This window comes from Heteronotia binoei, chromosome 15 (assembly GCF_032191835.1).
Source record: "Heteronotia binoei isolate CCM8104 ecotype False Entrance Well chromosome 15, APGP_CSIRO_Hbin_v1, whole genome shotgun sequence".
NCBI classification, from domain to species: Eukaryota; Metazoa; Chordata; class Lepidosauria; order Squamata; family Gekkonidae; genus Heteronotia; species Heteronotia binoei.
Window position 1 is genome coordinate 31,221,342 of NC_083237.1, and position 14,870 is coordinate 31,236,211.

A 14,870-nucleotide genomic window follows, 5' to 3' on the forward strand; every position below is an offset into this window, starting at 1 on the left:
TTCTTTTAAAAGGTATTTTTTAACATTTGTGTTTTAGCCCAAAGGCTGTTCAGCCAAGTCTTGTTCCAAAGGTGCCACGCCCATTTTCTCAATACTGAGTTTCAGGTGAGAGGATCAGAGATCCAAGGGCAGATGGACCTGCCTCCTGCCCAGGGTTGGATGTCTATTTTAATGGCCCATTGATTTGTTATTTGAAAATACGTTCAAAAGCAGAGCCCCTAGACACAGAATGGAACTGGGAGAATAGTCAGTCACATGGTACAGAGCTTCTAGGATCATACCATTTGAAAACACAGGAGGGTGAAACTTTTGGATTAACAATCATCCATGAATTTAAATTGCAGGAAAGATTTAGAATATATGTTGCTTGTAAACTATATTGTGTGACCTTGGAAGTTTGGGGAACTATCCCATGACACATCCAAAGAGATTGTTAACATCGTCGTCAATATAGCTAATTCTGAATGTGGTCAAAACTGTGGGTACTTAAAAATCCACAGACTGGAGCCAAAAGCAAACAAAACAGATTTTCTACAAACCCCTTGTGGTTTTCAGAAACCAATGCCCTCAGTTGCTGTTGCTAGGCAGCCACAGTATCGCCAGCCTTCAAACTTTGGTTCTGTTGGTTGGGTGGGAGCTTTCCAGGAGTTTGGCCTTTGAGGAAAGACTGGAGCTAGGCTTACCAGTAACCATTGAGTGACTTGCTGCCATGTAATCTGCATGACTCACCCAGGCCTGGCTGCTTATTGTCCAACAACAGCCCCCCCTCCCGCCCAAAAGCCAGTGTGCTGTAGTGATCAGAGATTCAGACTAGGATTTGGAAGTCCCAGGTTTGAATTCCAATGGCTGTGGAAGCTCGCTGAGTGGCCTTCGGCTAGTTATGCATTCTCAGCCTACCTCACAGAGTTGTTGTGAGGATAAAATTGAAAAGAGGAAGTAGTGTGGGGAATGGGATGCAGGGGGAAATGAAGTGTCTCCTCAAAAGGCCTTCTAGGCTCCTCACTGTGCAACTGCATCTAGCCCAGTGGCCGCAATTGCACAACTGGGTCATAGTTTTCCTGGGTATGGGGTGGGTTAGGGGCAAGGTAAAAAAAGGTTGCCTGGTGATGGGAACTAGATGGAAGCGGGAAAAAGGGAGAGGCTATGGGGGCTGTCAGGGAAGAACAGTAGGGGGAGGGGGAGAAAATGAGATACTCCCACCGGGCCTTGTGGGTCTTCGGCTTGTAATCTCCAAATGCAAGATCTTCCTGTGCTAAGGAGGACATTTCAGAATCCAGAGCTGAATTTACACACAAGCTAAACAAACGTGTGTGGGGTGTGTGTGTGTGTGTGTCTAAATAAATAAATAACCTACTAAATTTCAATGTCAGAATACACATTTTTTGAGTAAGCTATAGGGTCTTTTCAACATGGCAGAGCATAAGGCCTTAGTCTGTTTTAAGCTGGCCCCGTAAAAATCTGCTAGCAACTGGCAGGCTCTGCTGCAGTCTTCCCTGGACACAGAACCAATAGCAATTAATTCAGTTTCTCTAGGCTGTGCTGACATATTCTGCAAAGAATACACAGACAAGAGCCTGGTTTACGGCTAGAGACTCATAGTCCAGGAGGTGGCTGGTGCCTTTGAAGGGAGCCCGCCTCCACTCTGGAGCCCTTTCTCCATCACCTCTTCCAACAGAGATGTGTTAATGCAATATTTAGGAAACAATTTATTCCCAAGAGGATGCATTTAATCTTCTAGCAGCAATGGGGAAGCCCCAGAGAAACAAATTTGGTTCTGTCTCCTGTTCTGGCAAAGTTAATGGATCAGTCTGCTAGAAACCCAGATCATTCCAAGCCCTGTATTTCCTCAGCATGGAAATATGAGAAGATAAAAGGAACAATTATCATTTCAGGTGCACACATGCCCATGCGCTCTCCCATGTAAAACCACCTTGCTAATAAAAATTTCCACATCAAGGAGAAACGTTCTAATCTAATACCTTTGGACGCTGTGCTAGTTTTCTGCTTACAGGGAATTATTAACCGAGGGAGCTCTGAAATGTGCACCTGTTCATTGCATACAACTGTAGTACCAATTTCTAAGCTGTGGAAATGGCTCTTCCCTCAATAGAGGTTGTCAAGCTTTGGCTCTGAAATCAGCAGGGTGCTCCCCTCCCACCAACTCTAGGCATCTGACACAGCCTGTGACGCTGTTCCACAGCAGGCATGTCAAACATACAGTTTGGGGGCCGAATTAGGCCCCTGAACAACTGGCTGTCATCTGCTTCCTTCTCCCTTTCTCTTGCTTTGCAAAGCTTGTTCAATTGCACGGGAGCTACAGAGCAAAACCTCTATTTTCTCCATTGGCTGAGGCTCCCCCCCCAGTCCTCTGGGAAAGGAAAGAAATAGCCAGAGCTTCCATTGCCCAGTTCCCTGGATCCCATGGGAGAAATACAAGAAAAGCATCCTTAAGACCAATGAGTGCTAACGTTTTAAGCATGTTTTTAAGTTTAAAAAAAATACATTTGTGTTTGTGTTCTTTATAAAATTTATCTCTCTGCTACCTAATCAAATAGATACACACATGGCCCAACCCGACATTGCCTGGCCCCTCAAGGTCTCATTAATGTCAGATCTGGCCCTCATAACAAATGAGTTCGACACCCCTGTTCTACAGCATTCTTTCACAAGAGAACAACAGAAAAAGTACTACCCACGAGCAATGTTCCCTCAAAGCTGCAGTCTTGTGAGCAAAAATTTTACTTTGTGAGCTACTGGCATTAAAGTTGTGAGCTCCTGCATAAATTAGTGTGCTCTGGGGTCATCCTTCCTGAGCCAAGACAAAAATGTGTGAGCTGGAGGCTAAAAATCTATGAGCTAGCTCATGCTAACTCAGCTTAGAGGGAACACTGCCCATGAGAGCTTCCAAAGCTTGATCCTGAAGCATGGTCCCCCTTTTGTGTTTCACAGCACAGGCCCACAACTCAAGACAAGAGGGAGGGGGGGGGGAAAATCCAGCTGAACTTTTATTGTTTCCAAAATCAAAACATAGCTCTGTTGGATGAATGAGGAGATGCTCTGAATGGGGGGCATGTAGTCTTGCTTAGAGGGGGTGGAGTAAAAGGGGAGGAGCCTGGACTGAAGGGGAAGGGGCAGCGCCATGACTCTCAACCCTGGAGGCTTCAGGAAGGGCAAGGGAGGAGGGGGGGTGCCATGGGACGTGCAGCTCACTCCACCTCCTGGGCGCTCTCATTGCACTGCTTGCTCATTCGCACTGCTGCTGGAGTCCTGGGGTTTCATCACGTCAGGGAGCTCTGGAGGGCTGGAGAAGGGCTCAATGCGGAGGGGCTCAAAGGTATCATCTGTGTAAAAGAGAAAAGGGGGAAGTGGTGGTTGGTGTATAGTTGCCGCTCTCACGGTCACTTCTGCTGTGGACTGCAAGCCCCAAACCAACTGTGCCATGGTTAAGGGATCAAAAGGACAAAACTCCATCCTAAAAGATACCGGCTGGAAAAAAAGGGAAAAATGCTTTTAAAAATTCTTTGTCCCTTGCAATGTGGGCTAGAAATTTAAGACTCCTGCACATGCAAGGGATGTGTTGAGATTCCACACTCCAAGTAATGTCTGGCATTCAAAGCATGGTCCTAATCATGCATTAAATTCATACTCCTGTTATTTCCCACATCCGGATTCCAAGTTCTGACTCAAAACACAGTCTGCTAGCATCCAGCCCAGATGGACAACACAATGCCACTCACCACTGATCTTGAAGGCCAAGCCGACTGTAGCTGGAGCTTGGGGTCGCGCCGTCTGACTGGTGAAGCCGCAGTCTCCGAGGGTCTTGCTGTCATCCAGCAATTGGTCATCCTGGGGAAGTGGGGCGGGGGGGAATCACAGAGGAAAGTGAAAAGAAACAGAGCAACTGACTTCGGTTTGACTCAGCTTGTAGTGAAATGTGCCTGACTCTGGGTGGTGCGAGCTACACAGGAAAAGCAAGTGGGCTTTGCTGTGACAAGGAATGACAAATGTCCACCCAAAGCAAGCTTGATTGGCAGCTTTGACCATGGGCCTTCTCAGACTGAGCTCTCTCCCACAGAAATGCTGATCTATTCTGGAAGGCATATTTGAGTTTTACTCTCTGGAGTGGTTCCGTCCAGCTTTGTCACTTGTACAGTTTGTTATTATAGAACCCACCAGACATGTCTCTTGTTCATGCTGGTACCCTGACCCCCCAAGCATAGCTTTTTTTTAGTGGTCAAAGAGAAATCCCCCCCACCCCAATTCTATTTTGCGCTAGTGGAGAAGCTGGCTGGATCCAACCCTCTGCCTGGGATGCAATAAAACTGGATTTGTGCTTTTGCTGCGATTTTAGTGATGTTATCATATGTTTGCATTTTTAATTATAAGCCTGGTGTGTTATTCACTAGGAGAGGGGGATAAAAGCTCCTAAAATGCAACTGAGGAGCCAATTTTACAAAACTGTGCATTGCATGGCAGATTCATGGCAGAAAGAATAAAAGCCAACTAACATATTGGCTGCTCCACCACATCGGGCTCACCATCACAGGGGAGTCCCCATACATCACTGATTTTCCTTGTCTGCCTGTCTGCCAATATTAGGGCAATGGCACCATCCCAAAAGCACCCCCTTTACTCAGAAGCCATTAGTCTTATCCCTCAGAGTGCTGTCTGACTGGGTGGATGGGAAGGTGTGATGCCAGACAGCTGCGATCAGTGGGCTATGCTGTAGTCATGAGACCCACTGGTTTTTCTGGGCGCTGACTGCAAAAATGTGATTCCAATACGCCACCAACTAAACCCAAGAACACACAAATGCGCCCGCTTGTATCAAAATTGGAAAAATCACTCTGAGGACTTCTTCCTAGGTTCGAATTGTTCAGCCTTGAAATTACTAGGTGGCCTTGGGCACAGAGTGACTTGCCTCACAGGGCATTCCCAAAAGGATTTTGCCCACTCCAATATAGCAATTTTAGACAGGTCCTATCTACTCAGATCTATTCAGTAAGACTAACTTCCAGTAGAGTGTTCTTAGGAGTAAGTTCTAGAAATGAACAGTCCCTTGGTTCCTTCCGTTAGGCCCACTTCCCTGTGCCCACAAAACAGAACCCAACAACAAGCTGTGCAACTGCCAGGCAGAGATATGAACACCCATATCAACTGCTACCTGGCCTGAGCTGGGACGGGGTGGGGGGGTGGCGCACCGGAAAGGAACAGGATTCAAGGAGGCTGGCTGCAACTAAGAGCTGGTCAGCCCCATTTACCTTCCTCCTGTCCCCTGCTGAAAAGGAGTCTTTTAGTTACAAAAAGAGCCTAGGTGAGTGATGGACAAGCTGTACCTGATGGCCAGGTGCCTATCACTGTTTTATATGAGTATAGGTTTAGAAGCTTGCAAACAGCCACTGGATGTTCATAGCATTCTTATGAGATTATGTACACATGAAGTTTCTGGTCTTATGCTATGTGTTTTGTAAAAAATATCTGAACTAAACCAAGAAAACACTGAAGTGTCTTAATATCAACACTCAAAAATCCACAAAAGCTAAATGTAAGAAGAGGGCAACTGACAGTAGTCTCTAGTCTACGCACTATCTATTTGGGCCATTCTCCTGAATACCTTGTATAGCCTCTGGTCTTCCGGGGGTCTCTTTAGAATCCCCTCCACGATTCTTTTCAGCTCATACACTGTACTTGATTCCTTGGCGTCTGTGAAGATGGTTGTCTTGTGACATCGGATCATTAGAAAGACGTCCTATTGGAAGATACGGAAGAGCAGTGATGGAGACGTAAGTAAAATGACACAGATTGAGTAGACTCAATAATGCAAGTGGTTGTTCAAAAGCCTAAAACATCTTGCCTATCACCAACATCCCAAAGATTCCTTAAAGTGAGAAAAAATGAGGACACTTTTCCCAAAATGAGGGGATAGGGGCTGGGATGTGGCTCTCTGTGTGTATTTATGTAAATTTTGCCACCCTAAAGAGTGCAACAACATTGTCTCCTCAAGCATGGACTGGATTTCATGTGTGCCCTTCTGGTGTATGAACTGCATTGTCCTGGGCAAAACAATGGTACGCATGACATTCCTATACAACCATCATCACAGTTAGCGACAATAGGTTAAATATGGTCAGTTTTTCTGCTGGAGCAAAAGGAAGAAGAGGATCCCTTCTAGCTAGCAAAAAGGCTGTGCTGGGGATCAGGGGAGCTATAGGAACAAAAGCTGCATGGAATAGGGGACTGTAGTAAGAAGTGGAGCTGGGTGACACTTTAGAGGAAAAACAAAACAAAACCCTGCCTGGATCCAGACCTGAGGGCTGTTAGCACCACTTGGCAGAAAATTCAGGGCAGAACTGTTTGGTGGATAAGTATCATATAAACTTTGGAAACACAAATCAGCACAAGCCAATCTTCATCCACATCCAAACCAAAACATGATCCAGTAATAAAGTCCTGTTCCAAAAAAGCAAAGCTACAATTTGGATACACAACTTATCTCCATTCTTTTGTAGTGAGTATTGTTATTTTAATCCCCTACTTCCAAGCAAAGTTAATGCTTCAAAAACATTAAAATTGTTTTGTTCCATTTTTTTTGTTCTTGCATGCAAACCTCTAATGGTACAATCCACCATGACAATTACATTAGGGACCAGGTTGTGTTCCTGTGTACAGTATGAGTTAGCCATGCTAAACTAAGTGGGTCTTACTCATTAGTAAACATCCACAGCACTAGGCTACATAGGCCTTTACTGAACAAGCCCCAAGAGCCTTCTCCTCCCTTTTATTCCTAAATCTAATTTATTTTAATGGGTAAGCACAGTATCTTTCCTTTTGGGGATTAACAATTTGAGAACAAAATGGCTCCTTCATAAATAATTGCTTCAACATTAAATGCAAAATTTATGCAAAATACATATCATGGTGTTTCAAGCCCTCACAACAGTGTGAAGTTTCCAAACTAGCCTATCCCTCCTGAAAAGCAACCCAATTTTTTTTTACTCTCTAATGGAAATCTTAGGAATGGTTTTGTAAAGCTTCCTGTCTAGAATCTGAGGGTCCCTGAAAGGCCAACTAGCCTCCCTCTCCCTGCACAATGAAGAAGAAGAAAAAAGGCCACTCCTGTCTGACGCTTAGATAATCCAGTTTATAGAAGCCTCCTTCCCAGAAATAAATCCTTCCCAGGTTCTTCTCCCAGGAGATAAAAATCTTCCTCCTCAAACTAACTGCTGCTCCACAAAGGGGAGAATGTTATTTTTTCCCCTTCTCTTTGTCCCAGAAAATCTCTTGGAAACCTATTTAGCACCCAACAGCATCTTATTCAATTCAGCTTTCAGCATACCCCTGATTTCCATTTTAATTTTTTAACTGCAGTTGTTGTTATTTTGCCACCAACGCCCAAGACAATTTATCTTCCCCATTATTTTGTACAGAATATCCAGCCCAACAAAGAGTCCTAGAGAGTGCAAAAGCTCACAAACTGTTTTGTGATATTTTAGTTAGGTCCGATAAAAGGTATTACACAGCTGTTGTTTTTGAAATGTTTGCAGGCCAACCCATTTAATGCTTTCCCCCTCACTGCTGTTATCAAGCCGCTTACAGACAGAGCACTAAACCAAGAAAGAGTGTGTCCTTGGTTCAAAATCCCTGTTTGTCAAACTTCTGTTTGGGTGACCCAGGTTCAAATCCCTGCTCTGCTGTGGAAACCTTGGGCCAATCATACACTCTAAGCTACCCTACCTCACGTGGTGTGTATGAGGATACAAGGCAATGTGGGAGAACAAGTACCATATATGACATGCTGAGTTTCTTGGCTGGAAGGGTTCAATAAAAATGTAATAAAATAAAATTGGAGGGGGGGATTCATTCCTCTAAGTGCTGGGAATAAAATCACCATAATCATCTTGGATAAATAGTAAACAATTACGTGATGAACAATATATAGGAATCAACAGTAAATAATATTCTGTTGTGGATAAAAATGTAAATATTGATAACAACAATGTCAACTAACTAACTCATGGTAGCCATAATTCTGCTCAGTTTAATGCAGCCTTAGAAAGCTATCTCAGTTTTGCTCCAAATTAAAAGCATCCAAATCCTGTCAAATCTTCCTGGACAGCATCCCAAATGCCTTGAACCGAACAGTCTACTACTGTAGCTCCTTTTGCCAGGTGAAAGGCCCAAGCAGTTCGAATTCACCTCCAGCACCAAAAGCACACCCCTACCACTGCTGACATTACCAACTCAGGCTTCGTCTGCCCTGCAGCGTTCATTTATTTGATTTTTCACTCCGCTCTGTCCCCTGGCACCAGAGGGTTACAGCAAACAGTCTCACCCCCATCCCATCCCCAATCATGACCCATTCTCCATACACAACCACCCCCAGGGTGTGCTCATTTTGTAACGAGCATCTGAGGTACACCAAACGACCAACAGTGGCTCTGGTTAAAAAGAAAAGTCAGGCTGAAGAGCGAAAGAGAAACAGGGAACTGGCAACCGAGAAAACGGGGGAGGGCATAGCCTGGTTGCGTGAGGGAAGGAGGGAGAAGCGTACTTTAAGAAACTGTGACAAGGCTCGTAAAGTGGTTGAGAAGAGGAGATGGTGGGGTGGTACAGACACCTTTTGGCCAAGGGGCTGAGAAAAGAGAGGCAGTGGGTGTGCAGAGGAAGAGCCCTGCAAAGATGAAGAGGCGGCTGGGGGTGCGGGGGGGAGAGAGAGCCTCAGGGGTCCCTGCAAAAGAAAAAGGCAAGACTAGAAAGAGGGGTTGGCTACAGAGAAGAGGAAAGGAGAGAAAGCCCATTTCCAGGAGCACTAAGCGCTAATCCCGTTACCTCTGCCTACTCACCATCTCTGCAGTTGTAGCCTCTGCCCAGACGCCCCAGAGAGGAAAAAGCGGCCGAGCCCCCAATATCCCAACATGCACCGCAACCTCAGGACAGCCCAACCTGGTTTCACTGGAAGCGTACGCAAGCGCATGCGCGCAGGAAGAAATTTTGGGATTCTGTGAGTGTTGGTTGGTCCACGAGGGAAAGAACCATAGACAGCAAAAGGAAACACGGAAGGAACCACCGAGGAAGAGGCCTCAACGAATAGAACGGTCGCTTCCCGCCCCCACCTCCGCCATCTTGGGAAGAGCGCGCAAGATTGCAGCCATACTTGAAAGGTCAATCACTCGTCTCCCGGCCAAGTCCTGTTTTTATAATGCGGCAGCCTTCCCTCGGCTCTATGGCGGTGCCATTTGGGGAAGGTCAAAGTTGGCATTAATCGACCTTCACCGTTGGTGTCCTGGGATATTGTGATTTTATGCCACGACGACGAGATAATTCGCTTACAAAGCAAGAACCATTTTAGGAAGCTCATTTCCTTTTTACGTCGGATGGGACAAGGAGGTTGCCTGGCGGCCGCCATGAAAAAAAAAATCAAACACCTATGGACTATTCCATTGTGGGCCAAAGCAATGCGCCATCTTGAGAAGGGCCATTGGGACGGCCCACCATTTTGAAGCGTTGTGTTTTGACGTAGCTAGTTGTTTGCCTCTTCAGTGGCATTTTGAGTGCATCAGCAGCAAGGAAAAGAGAAGAGGCAATTCTCTACAGCCAATTCTGCTTCACACTAATTTCTATGCGTTCCTGGTGAAATCACTTGAATGCAAAAGTAAAAAGGAGCTACTTTGTACAAGTAGTAATGTTTTTCCTGGACTGCACTGTAGGCTACTTGTGGGCAGGGGTTGCATATTTGACCGTTCCCACTCAAGGGGAAAGAGAACATTCAGACAACTGTGTACAGAAATATTTAATCTATATCTATACATTGCACTGAGTTAGGGTTGCCAAGTCCAATTCAAGAAATATCTGGGGAATTTGGGGGTGGAGCCAGGAGACTTTGGGGGTGGAGCCAAGATCAAGGCTGTGACAAGCATCATTGAACTCCAAAGGGAGTTCTGGCCCTCGCATTTAAAGGGACAGCACACCTTTTCAATGCCTTCCTTCCATAGGAAATCATGAAGGATAGGGGCACCTTCTTTTGGGGCTCATAGAATTGGACCCCCTGGTCCAATCTTTTTGAAACTTGGGGGGTATTTTGGGGAGAGGCACTAGATGCTATACTGAAAATTTGGTGCGTCTACCCCAAAAAACAGCCCCCCCCCAAAGCCCCAGATACCCGCGGATCAATTCTCCATGATTTTCTATGGGAATAAATCTCTTTAGGGAATAATAGAGTTCCCAGCAGACATTTCCCTCCCCTCCCCCCGCTTTCTGACGACCCTGAAGCGGGGGGTGGGGCTCCAAACCGGGGGATCCCCTGCCCCCACCTGGGGATTGGCAACCCTACACTGAGTGCAGAAAAAGTCCCCAAAGTGGTTTCTGCATTCATAATGAAAACATTCACAAATGCATGTGTTAAGTGCTGTCAAGGTGCTTCCAACTTCTAGTGATGCTAGGAATCGGTGACCTCGGAAACATCCTATTAACAGCACTGCTCAGGCCTTGCAAACTGAGGGGCATAGGGTTGCTGGCTCTAGGTTGGGAAGTACTTGGAGATTTGGGGGGGCAGAGCCTGGGGAGGGCAGGGTTTGGGGAGGAAAGTGTCCAGTGTAATCCTACAGAATCCACCTTCCACAGTGGCCATTTTCTCTCTTCGGAGTTCGATTGTGTCTGTCACAACCTTGCTCCTGGCTCCACCCCAAAAGTTTCCTGACTCCACCCCAAAAGTTCCCAAATATTTCCTGAGTTGGACCTGGCAACTCCACCCTTGCTCAGTAAGTGGTGGGAGGAAAAGTGAGAGCCAGAACAACACCCTGCAGCACAGGGTTGCCACATATGACTCAGGAAATATCTGGGGACTTTGGGGGTGGAGTCAAGAACAAGGGTGTGGCAACCACGATTGAACTCCAAAGGGAGTTCTGGCCATCACATTTAGAGGGACCATGTTCCTTTTAAATGCCTCCTTCCATTGGAAATAATGGAGGATGGGGGCACCTTTTTTGGGGCCTCATTGAATTGGACCCCCTGATTCAGTCTTTTTGAAACTTGGGGGAGGGGGGTTGGGGAGAGACTTGGTAGTATGCTAAAAATTTGGTTCCTCTACCTCAAAAAGCAGTCCACCATAGATACCCATGGATCGATTCTCTACTATACCCTATGGGGACTGGTCTCCATAGGGTATAATGGAGTGCATAGTAGACATTTCCAACCCCCATCCCTGCTTTCTGATAACCCTGAAGCTGGGGGAGGACCTCCAAACCAGGGGTCCCCTGCCCCCAGCTGGGGATTGACAACCCTAAATGTAACCAGATGTGCAACCAGCCATGTAACCAGATTTGATGTCTCCATCACTGGGCATCAATGTTCCTTCTAAGCTGCAGTGTTGTGAGCAAAAATTCTATTTTGTGAGCTACTGGCTTTAAGGTTTTGAGTTACTGCATAAACTATTGTGCTCTGAGGTCATCCTTCCTGATGTAGGCTTCCCAACCCTCCCGCCCTGGCGGGGGACCCCAGGATTTCCAGCCTCTTCCCCCGCTCCCCCCCAAAATGGAAGCGGGGGGAGGGGGGGAAACAGCGCCAAGAAGCGTGGCGAGCCGCCCCATCTTGGAGCGGGCGACGCCACTGCGCAGCTGCCGCCTCTTCTCCGCTTCACCATTGCTGCTCCGAGATGGGCTCAGGCTGAGCCCATCTCGGAGGAGCCGCTAAGATGAAGCGGAGAAGAGGCGGCAGCAGCGCAGCGGCATCGCCCGCTCTGCCTCTGAGGTAAAATCAGAGAAGGGGAGGGTGGAGGCAGGCCAGGAGCATGGCGAGCCGCGAATCTGGGTCCTTCTAGGACCTGGACTCGCGGCTCACCACGCTCCTGGCCTGCCTCCACCCTCCCCTTCTCTGATTTCACCTCAGAGGCGGAGCGGGCGACACCACTGCGCTGCCGTCTTTTCTCAGCTTCACCGTAGCTGCTCCTCCGAGATGGGCTCAGGCTGAGCCCATCTCGGAGGAGCAGCTACGGTGAAGCGGAGAAGAGGCGGCAGCTGCGCAGCGGCGTCGCCCACTGCGCTCCGCCTCTGAGGTGAAATCAGAGAAGGGGAGGGTGGAGGGAAGGAAGGCATTTAAAAAGTTGTGAGGTCCCTTTAATTGTGATGGACAGAACTCCCTTTGGAGTTCAATTGTGCTTGTCACACCCTTGCTCCTAGCTCCACCCCAGTGTCTTCTGGCTCCACCTCCAAAGTCTCCTGGCTCCACCCCCAAAGTCCCCAGATATTTCTGGAATTGGAGTGGGCAACCCTACCCTGATGTAAGACAAAAATCTGAACTGGAGGCTTAAAATCTGTGAGCTAGCTCATGCTAACTCAGTTTAGAGGAAACACAGCTGGGCACTCTAGCATTTACCTGAAATTCTATGGCCTTACAGGGGGGGGAGGGGTGGGCTCCCTCTTGGGTATCCTGCCCCCCCCAGGGAAAGTGTATGCGCAATACATAGCCTCTCCTTCCCGGTGCAGTGAACGCTGCGTGGTCACTGTCCGGCTATGCCTGGCAGATGGTCACTGCAATGGCCTCTCCTGCATTACTGCATCCGTGGCAACACCTTCCTGCTGGTCCCCCCCGTTTCTCAAAGAGTTTGCCACGTCATGGTGCGACCGAATGTCTGGCGGTATAACCGGATGGGCAGGCTGGGCTCACCAACCTCGTCAGCCAAGAGAAGGAAAACTCTAACATCAAACCCGGGCAGATAGAGCTCGTTAATGTAACACCTACCACCTGGAGGACTCGCTGCCGGCGTCCCGGCTTACTGGGCCATGGCAGATGACCCCAAGGTGAAAGGGTGGAGCAAGTACTGCGCATACTGTGCTTCACCTAAAAATTCCTCTGCGCAGGCCTGAAGGGCATATCCACATCCACAACACACCAAGTCCTGCAGCGATGGGCAAGGGGCGAAACGGCAGGTAGAAGATGCCACTGGAAGCCGCAGTCCCGATCCTGCATGTAGGCGGTTCAGGGTATTGATCGCCTGATGCTGACCCGGAGACGAAAGCATCTTTCGGCAGCACCCTGAATGACCAAGCAGCCTTATCTAGGGACAGCACTGCTTCCTCCACACGGAGAGGGGCCTAGAAAAGGTGGCCTAAACAAAGCTCGTCTCCCCCACCCCAGTTGGCTAGCTGTGGTCAACGGGCATCCTTACTTGCGGTCAAAAAATAACAACAAAGAAAAGGCATGCACCTGCCTCACAAAGTGTGCAAAGACTTAAGCTTGCGTGTTGGAACATCAGAACCATGCTTGACACAGTAGACAGTGGTCGCCCTGAACGACGCTCTGCTCTAGTTGCCCACGAACTTCTCAGGTTGAATATTGACATAGCAGCTCTCAGTGAGGTCCGTTTCCCTGAGGAAGGTAGTCTTCAAGAACATGGTGCTGGCTATACCCTCTACTGGTCGGGTAAGTCAAAGGCTGAGAGCCGCCTTTCTGGCGTTGGCTTCATGGTCAGGAACTCCATTGCCTCCAAACTCGAAAACCTGCCAACAGGTCACTCAGATCGCATCATGTCCATGCGCCTCCCACTTCAAAACAAGCAGCATGCAACACTCTTCAGTGTGTATGCCCCAACCCTTCAAGCAGATCCTGCAGAAAAGAACAAGTTCTATGCTGATCTACGCAACCTCGTACGGAAGACCCCTACAGAGGACAAGGTGATCATCCTTGGTGACTTCAATGCCAGAGAAGGTAAAGACTCGGAAGCCTGGAAAGGAGTACTTGGCAAACACGGCATTGGCAACTGCAATGATAACAGGCGCCTCCTGCTAGAATTCTGCACGGAGCACCAGCTCACCATCACCAACACTATCTTTCAGCAGAAGAACAGCCTGAAGACAACCTGGATGCACCCACGGTCCAAGCACTGGCACCTTATTGACTACATTCTGGTGCGCCAGAGAGACCTTCGAGATGTCTTACACACCCGAGTAATGCCCAGTGCGGAATGTCATAGGGATCATCGTCTTGTACGCTGCAATCTCCGTCTTCACTTTAAACCCACACCCAGGAGAGGAGGTATCCCTCGGAGGAAGCTTCAGGTTGGCAGCCTTCAGTCAGCCGAAGTTAGAGCTGCCTTCCAGGCAAAACTCCAGTCAAGAATTGAGGACCCCAGTTGCCCCACAGACCCTTCTCCAGAAGCACTCTGGGAACACCTAAAAACTACCATCCTGTTGATCTCTGAAGAAGTCCTCGGGTTCTCCACAAGGAAAAACAAGGACTGGTTTGACGAGAACAATCAAGAGATCCAAGAATTACTAGCGAAAAAGAGATCTGCCTACCAAGCACATCTTGCTCAGCCCTCCTGTCCCAGGAAAAAAGCAATCTTTCGCGCTGCGTGTAGCAACCTCCACCACAAGCTTCGAGACATTCAGAATGAGTGGTGGACCAAGCTTGCAGAGAGAACCCAGCTGTGTGCAGACACTGGTGATTTAAGAGGGTTCTACGAAGCCCTGAAGGCAGTATATGGCCCATCATATCAGGCTCAGAGTGCCTTGCGTAGTGCAGACGGCCAAGTGCTCCTCACAGACAAGGCATCCATACTGAACCGGTGGTCGGAGTATTTTCAGGCTCTCTAAAGTGCCAACCGCGTAGTTCAAGATTCAGCAATCCACCTCACCCCACTTCAGCCAGTGAAAACAGAGTTGGATGAGATCCCCACCCTAGAAGAGACTGTTAAAGCCATCAAGCAACTGAAAAGTGGCAAGGCAGCGGGAGTTGATGGAATCCCACCAGAGATCTGGAAGCATGGGGGCACAGTACTACATAGCACACTTCACAAAGTACTTGTCACCTGCTGGGAACAAGGCAAACTACCACAGGACTTTCGCGATGCAATCATCATCACTCTACACAACAAC

At 48.0% G+C, this 14,870-nt stretch overlaps 1 protein-coding gene across 1 annotated transcript; it reads right to left on the minus strand.

Annotated features, from left to right (window-relative positions):
- Positions 1–2,987: 2,987 nt before the first annotated feature.
- Positions 2,988–9,170, minus strand: ELOB (elongin B). The gene is made up of 4 exons (XM_060256712.1): positions 8,844–9,170; positions 5,615–5,749; positions 3,738–3,846; positions 2,988–3,341 (listed from the first exon to the last, which is right to left on the minus strand). Exons 1-4 carry the CDS (start codon positions 8,844–8,846, stop codon positions 3,229–3,231), a joined length of 360 nt encoding a protein of 119 aa, XP_060112695.1. The 5' UTR covers positions 8,847–9,170; the 3' UTR covers positions 2,988–3,228.
- Positions 9,171–14,870: the final 5,700 nt, after the last annotated feature.